Source organism: Sinocyclocheilus anshuiensis, unplaced genomic scaffold (genome assembly GCF_001515605.1).
Source record: "Sinocyclocheilus anshuiensis isolate Anshui unplaced genomic scaffold, SAMN03320099.WGS_v1.1 scaffold7, whole genome shotgun sequence".
NCBI lineage: Eukaryota > Metazoa > Chordata > Actinopteri > Cypriniformes > Cyprinidae > Sinocyclocheilus > Sinocyclocheilus anshuiensis.
Window position 1 is genome coordinate 224,798 of NW_015549582.1, and position 8,186 is coordinate 232,983.

The 8,186-nt window shown below is 36.1% G+C and overlaps 1 protein-coding gene across 1 annotated transcript in view; it reads right to left on the reverse strand.

The window, feature by feature from the left end:
• LOC107657816 (neuropilin and tolloid-like protein 1) overlaps positions 1 to 7,801 on the reverse strand; it is a 113,950-nt gene extending 106,149 nt beyond the window's left edge. The window contains exons 1-4 of the mRNA XM_016446065.1: positions 7,710 to 7,801; positions 6,786 to 6,839; positions 6,565 to 6,699; positions 4,986 to 5,234 (exon numbers count right to left, since the gene is read on the reverse strand). Of these exons, the coding sequence (XP_016301551.1) occupies positions 4,986 to 5,234; positions 6,565 to 6,699; positions 6,786 to 6,839; positions 7,710 to 7,737 (466 nt within the window). The 5' untranslated portion in view covers positions 7,738 to 7,801. The remainder of the gene's footprint in view (positions 1 to 4,985; positions 5,235 to 6,564; positions 6,700 to 6,785; positions 6,840 to 7,709) is intronic.
• Positions 7,802 to 8,186: the final 385 nt, after the last annotated feature.

Consider the following 8,186-nt stretch of genomic DNA (forward strand, 5'->3'; position numbering starts at 1 on the left):
TAACCTGAATTGATTTTCATTTCAAATGTAGTTTTAGCTATTTTAATTCTTCAACTTGAACTTATTTTCAGGTAGTTGCCAAAGTGACATTTCTACTTTTCATTTAAGTTTGTTATACTACATTTTACTTAGTTTCAGCTTTATTTTGGTTAAAAATATATTACTATTAGTTTTAGGCTTAGTTAACAATAACAACACTGGTATTACTTTCTTTTCTCTGAACCCCCTAACGTTTACTGTATGTACAAAATAAATAAATAAAACCCTATATTTTGTGCTTGTCAAAACACATAAAGTAATACAAGTTTGTATTATATAAGTGACTGAACACAGATTTTTCAATATTAATATTATCTTTAATATCCATAATTTCACCTGGCTGGTCACACTATTATGTGAAAAAAAAAATACAGCAGAAAACATCAGAGGGCACAGAACTATATTTTTTAATTGGCCGTGACTGTGTTTCGACATTTGGATCTTAGGGACCGCTCTCAGCTCCTGCATTCAACTTCCTCCTTCCTTTCCCTGCATTCGGCAAACCTATTGAAAATGAAAAGAGGAAAAGGCCACACGAGGCTTCCCCAAACAAGGTTATTAAATGGCCACTGGATCAAGAAAGCGGCCCCTGAAATGTTTTTTAGTCTATCTTGTTTTTCTTATTACTGCTGTGTCTGTTTACTGCTGGGACAAAGGCTTCAAACAGCCAGTGGGCTAGGGAAAGACACAAGGGGGGAGCAGCTCTCCCTGTTATTTAACCCAGCCAGATCTTGTCTGGTAACACAGCTTTATCTCCTAGAAAAAAGGAGGTGGGGTAATAAGGTCAGCCAAGCCCAGGAGACAAGGAAGTGAGACTCAGGAGAATGAGCATGTGAGTTTTTTAGATTGTGAGAAGAAGAGAAGGACAATTGGACAGAGAGCGGAGGAAAGGGACAAATGATAGCCACTAAGTGTCTGTTCACAGCGAAGCTTAATATGTTGAGTGTCCTGCTTTTACTACTTAATCAAGATAGATATAGTAGAGTACTGAGAGGAAGTCTGTCTACAGATTGCAAGATCTGACTATTGGAATGAACTCATACAACGTCTGAATGATAATTGCATCTGAATGCTGAGAGTGACTGCACAACCATTTTTATTTTCACACGATATCAGGCAGTAAGTAATTACACACAGTGTGCACATCATTCTACTTTTCTATCACTGAGCCATCCAAAAGTTTGGCTTCAGCAACGGATTACGCCATGCATCTACAATTTCAGATGAAACTAACCTTGGGTGAAAACACCTTTAATTACTTTATAACCAAATTGGGAAACTCAAGTATTAAAACCATGTGATGTTTGAATATCCTACCTATGTTAGGATGCATGTTGTCCAGGTTAAAGGTTTACAGTGGTTTATAGCATTCCCACACCTTCTGAACATTTAATGTTCCTTATTTTAGAGAGTCACAAAGACAAATTTCAATTAAATGCTTTTAGTTTCAATGACTTTTTAAAGATTTTAGTACATTCAATTAGGGATGGGAATTTTAGGTTTTAGATTCTTCTAAATGAGTATGGAAACACTGACAATTATTTTGAGAAAGTCTTAATGGGATATTTACCCCAAAAATGCATGGGCATTATTTACTCACTCTGGTGTTCTTCAAATGCTTTCTTTCACAGACCACAAAAGGAGAAATAAAATAAAAAAAATTAAAATCTGCTGGCACTATTACATATTTTTGTAGGCCAAAACCTGGAAACAAGTTAGCATTTTGGCACTTTCACTTTCATCATCCAGAAGTCAATGGTTTGTTTGAATCAGTTTTTGGTTAAAAGCCTGAAATAAGGTCTGTGGTTAACACAAGCTCAAGATTTATTCTACAACATAAAATAGATTATTAACACCCCACTCATGAATTTCGTAAGCTTTCATGTGTCTGGAAATAGGTGGTTGCTAACAAGTGGCTAAATCAGCCTGTTGAGGTTGTCAGGGACATTAAACTGACTACTAGCATACTTTTACAGTCTTGTGTTTATAATCACGTCTTTGCAAACGATCATATTTCAAACATTCAGGGAATAGTTTTTTTTTTAAATAGAGACTGAAAGAGCTGATGGAAGCTTTAGCGTTTAGCCAATTATATTTAGGTTTTAATTATATTTAGGCTTCAAAATTCATAAAGGTTGTGTTCATTTGTGAAGATTATCGTTATGAACAAAACATATAAGAATCATAAATTTGTGTTGATCACAGAGCTTTTTTTCTGGAATAATCTAAAAGCCAATGGATAAATCCTATTGTTTTTTTTTTTTTTTTTGTCAAGGGAACCTTGATAGTACTAGTTTCGTCTCTCGTTGTCTCAGAGAATATGTGCCGTTAATGCAGCGTTAGAAAGCTACATCAGTTTTTTTTACTGCTGTGCCGGGGCTAATAGCATGTTTCTGATGGTGCTATAGCCCCGTCAAGCCCCGCCCTAGCGCCGCCACTGTGTTCATGAGACTGTATTAGTCCAGCAGTTCACTCTGGCTTGCCAAGGAAAAGCATATAAGCACTATTTTGAGAAATCAGGATTAATAAAAAATATGGCACATATGGGATCTTTCTGTTATACTTTCCATCTCTGTCTTTAAAATTTGAATCTGGTTGCTATTCAATGCCGCTATGGATGAGAGCGAGCAGGACATTTTTTATTTTTGGGTTGGTAAAAGAAAGTCAGTAGAACAACAACAGGCTGAGTAAATAATGACTGAATTTTTATTTTTGGGTGAACTATCCATTTATGAACAACATAGAGTACTGTTCAGTAAGTGAGTCAGATTAATCGCAATACACTGCTCGAGTTTTGTTTTTGATTCACTATAAAAGAATCAGCTCATAAGAGTCATTCGTTCAAGAATAGGACTACCCTAGTCACGCTGTCTGTTTCTGATCTATTTTATAGCATCTGCTCATAAGATTCATTCCCTACAAAACTGGACTTCACTAGTCACGCTTTATGTTTTTGATCTACTAACCAGCTCATATAAAAGTCAATCGCTTTCTGATAAACTAAACAGAACTGACTCAAAATCAGTTGCTCGAGAACTGGAATTCACTGGTTATGCTGTGTGTTTTGATTCATTAAAAAACAGCTCATAAGAGTCATTAGCCCAGGATTTGACATCACTAGTCGCTTTAAAGTTTCTACGCTGAATAATAAATAATGCCAGGCACTTTCAGGCTATTTTTTTTATTATTTTTTTTTTTTCTGTTTCATCTGTATTATCAGAAGAAACTGCGAGAACTGTTACGGAAACAAATGTCATGAAAAACTTTTTTGGTATTATGGTATTTTTTAAACATTTATTCGCAGTTTCCAAATCTTTGACTTGTCCAGGCTTCATATCACACTGATATTTCCATGTTTTTTCATGACTATATGATATTGATCACATGGCTCCACACTAAAATAGTCTTGAGATCAGATCTGTAATTCAGTTGCACTTCCACTGATGTATTCGATTTGATATGACTGAAGCAAGCAAGTGCATTGTTAATGAGGTCTTATGCAGGACATTTCAGAACTTATGCCGCCCAGAACCCCAGCATGACGAACATAGAATAAATTCCTCCTCTCTCACACTGCAGACAGGCACAACTTTGATTGAGGGGCTGTTTTGTGATAAAAAGCAGCATACATTTTCAGTTAAATACAGTAATGTTCTTTTTTGTAGCGAAAAAATGTAAAAAAAGAAGATGAATACATGCAATTTCTAGCCTTCCTCATCCCCTGCTTTTCATTCATCTGTTGTACCTTCTGTATTAGCATGTGTTACCATTGGCTACAGCACAGCAGATGCGCTCTCCACTTTTTTGGGGGAACATCAAGGGAAGTGAATTCAGGGACTTTTATCTCCTTAATTATGTAAATTATATGCCACTGATATTCCTTATCAAGACTAGAGGAAGCTATGTTTCTTCCCTGGCAAGTTGCGAAGCAAGAGTCTGAATCCATTCACGCTGAACAGTTTCTCCAAACTTGGCAAAAGAATTTCCACCTGACTCACAATAGGATGGAAAAAAAGCCTCGGCTCATAACTCATTTCTCAGATACAGTATAACTCTAAATCAGTGCTACCTTCAATTGTGTGCTGCTTTTTCTTGCACCCAGTGCCAGAGCTGTGCAATTCATCTGCAAGGCCCTTAAAGCTTCACCGTTCAGTGACATTTTTCTGCATTTACAACTTTAGTTGCAGCTTTATTCAAATATTGCTTTTGGCATTCTTCACACAATATCTATCACTCCTCAGTTTGCACACCATTTACGCAAAAATCTCTCACTTGAACTCAGGTACATTATTAGGCCTACTTGCCGTTCACACGCACTTCAGAGATTCAATTTTAAATCAAGGCAAAAGAGCAGAAAGCAGTGAAGTTTAATAACACACTGAGAATGAGGCCGAGGCGTCTGATAAAAACAACCGTTGTGCAATGTGCTACATATTTTCAAAGGATTCCATTATGGGTAATTGATATCAATTATATGCGGAATGATGATGTTGTTACCACTTAGTATCTTATTGGCAATCTTTAACATCTAAATCAGGTCCTGGGAAGGATTGTCAGCATTCATTGTGGTACTAAGAATTGATCAAGGTAAACAATTTAAAAGGTTTTAGACAAATGAGGACATACCGCCTCTTTATTACTGCAATAGAATATGACTAATAAGCTCAACTGCAGATTAGGATCATTGACAGAACCAACATGGACTCACAATAATCGCTATATGAATCAGCTGCATGGATTTTGAAGAGCAGTTACTGATTGCATGATGAATTCAAGCTGACATGCAGAGGATAACAATATCCTGAGATTAATGAGTGATAACCGGATCCAGAGCTCTAAAAGAGCATCAGGAAAAGCCAAAAACTCGCTGGTTTAAAAATTAATCAATCTGTCACAAACGTAAACGTTACTGACACTGCATAAAGGAAGCATAAAACTGTATGTACCTGCTGTGAAATTGTAGCTTGCAGAAAATCCCATCGCTTCCAATTCACCATCCGCAACAAATTTTATCCATAGGTAACGGCCGCTCGATCTGATATATGGAGGGTTCTGTTGGCCGCAGTAGCGTCCAATTATTGGAGAAAAGCCAAAGGGCCCATCCCGGACTTCAATATGGTCAAATTTACATTCCCATGAAGGCTCTATTGAATACTTTTCATCAAAGAAAAGATCAATGCATTGTCTTGGGGGAGCTGCAAAGGAGAGAAAAAAAAAAAATCAAGACTGACATCTGTAATTTATGATGGATGATGTCATGTCCAACACACTCTCATGGCAATTCGTAACTACGGTTTGGTAGGTGAACTGGTGGCTAATTGTCTGAATTTGTATGATCTTATTCATACCTTTTTGTATAGTCTGCTCAATCCAATTAGGTTATAGATTAACCTTTGTGATTTTTTTTTTTTCTTAAATATTGTACATTTCTGTATGAATCACATTCATATGAAAATCTCGACCTCGTAAAATAGTTATGTTTTGCCACAAGATCGGGTTGGTAATGTCTGCCATTACTAGCATACAAAGGAAGTTTTGGTGATATGGATTGCATTCATATGCATTTATTTCCACTGTAACATGATAATCACACAAAATGACTAAAATTTTGAAAGGATGAAAAAAATATACTAATACAAGAGGAATTAGCTCCGCAGTTTGAAGACCGCATGGGTTTAAAAGTGGGATTTATTAATAAGATCTCATAATATTTGTAATTAGTGCTGGGAAGTGACTAACTACATGTAATCTGGATTGTGTAATCAGATTTAAAAAATTAGTTACTTGTAATTAGATTATATTAGGCCTACATTTTAAAATATTCGTAATCAGACTACAGTTACTTTATTATTGACTACATTAATACATATTCACACAAGTGTTAACATTTCAACATTGCATCAACTACTGATGAGCATTCATTTTATTTGAATTATTACTCAGTGGGTTATTTAACCATGTATTACTATGTATTTGGAAGGCTTTTGTCTTTCAAAACTTTACAATGCACAAAATGCAAAAAATAACATCTTTTTAGTAAGTGTTTTATTTTGATTGTTGTTTTATTAATATTTATATATTATTTATTTATCCATCTAGCACTGTTTGTAATTATATTATGACAGCAAAGAGATTATCACATATAAACCATCTGATTACAAAAAAATTACTACTAGCTTCTTAGTTCGATTTGATTATTAGCTAGCAGCAGCACAGCATGCTAGCAGTCCAACAGATGCAACTGAAAGACAACCCCCTTTTTTGGAAATCTAATTGCGTTAATCAAATTAACGTTCAGATATTGAGAGATTGTTGATCTATAAATCCTTCTGTTATGAATCCAAATGAAACACTAGTGCTTATTAGCATCATAATGGTGCTGCATATGATGAACAATCAACTGATTGCTCCTGCATCTTTCACTCCAAGTGCCACTGCGCTGCTGAACAATTCAAAACAACCCCCACCATCCAAGTGTCACATGACAGATTTGTATGTGTTGTAAGTTTTTTGTTTTTTTTTTACCTTCAATGATGTAGATGCATTCTCGCTCTGGAGGATATTTGTTTGGGTAATTGGGTGAGGTGAAGAGGCCTCCCTCTGGTTCTTTCACCCAGGTTCCACACTGCCCTGCTGGCTGCACTCCTGAATTGTTTTTCACTGAGAGAGAGCAGTCAAATGTCAGAGATTGCCAGGAAACATGGAGATGGAGAGTGGGTGGGTATTCTGTGACAAAACATCATTACCGGTTTCCTTCTTTGTTGCCCCAGACAACCGAAGCATGAGAAGACCTGCAACAACTGTGACAAAAGATTTAAGATCAAAACAGCATACAACCATGTGGACTGTTGCACTAAATCACAAAACAGATATTTGAAAATGCATTGTAGGAATGGCTGAAACTCAAGACCTGAAATCGTATCGTTAAGGAATTTGGTCTAAACCAGGATAAAATTTATTGTACTTTTATTTCTATTTGTTGTTATTTATTATTTATTTATTTTGCATTTATTTGTCAGACTGATTAATTTACTATGGATGTACTGTACATTTGGAAAACAGATGATTTTATAATTTCACCTTAATCTGGTAGCTATTTGGAATATGGTAGCTAATACAATTGGTCGCCGATTGGTTGACTAGCTACAAACCAATTTAAATTTATATGCCCATCTAGCAGCCGGTTTGTTGCTGTTCCAAGATGTTCTACCAACTTAAACTAGCTAATAACCAGCTTCTAACAACCATCTTAGGCCAGCTAGAAAGCCACCATGTAAAAACCAGCTTCAAAAACTGGTATGACCAGCTCATAGATGGTTTGTTGCTGGTCCAAGATGGTTTACCAGCTTGTGGACTACCACATCACTAGCTTGGACCGGCTAATAACCAATTTTGCACCAGCTAATAATCAGTTTAGACCAGCTAGAAACCAGATACCAGTTTAAGATGGATTTTTCAGCAGAAAACAACACAACTGGGAAAATATGATATAGCCTGCAATGTCATGCAGTTGCATATCACTCTAAGTATATTAAATTAAATTATTTCAATCAGCTTACAATCACACACAAAGTTCCTAAAGAAAGCGATACTGACCGGTAATTGCGAATAGACCTCATGCGTAAAATGAAACAGAGAAGAGAGTGAAGTTAACTGGCAGCTGGACTCACCGTGAAGGAACCTGTTCCCATGTACCATGTCTATTCCTTTCACAAAGGGCTTTCTCAACTAATTCCATTTAGATCGGAATACGTTCAGAAGAAAATATGGATATTTACGGAAAAAATAAGCAAAAATCACAGCGAATATGTGAACAGCCCTGAATTCATTTCACTATATTAATAAATTACAATGGAGATTCCAGCAGAGATCCACAACTATGCATTATTAGTTCCGTATAAAACCAGAAAAAGGTGCAACAATTTCCATCCAAACGTTTCCAAACCCCTCTGGTGCTCTTGATGGATTAATAGGTCCCGTCATTAGCTTTTCCTGAATGCTCCACCTTTCCAGAGTCACGAAAAAGATTCATAAATGGGAAAGGTTGGAAAATCTTCCATCCATCTCTAAGGAACACTTCTAAGAATATCCATTCCAATTCATTCCATTGTTGAGCAAAGCCAACTTCAACAAGAAAACTCAGCGAC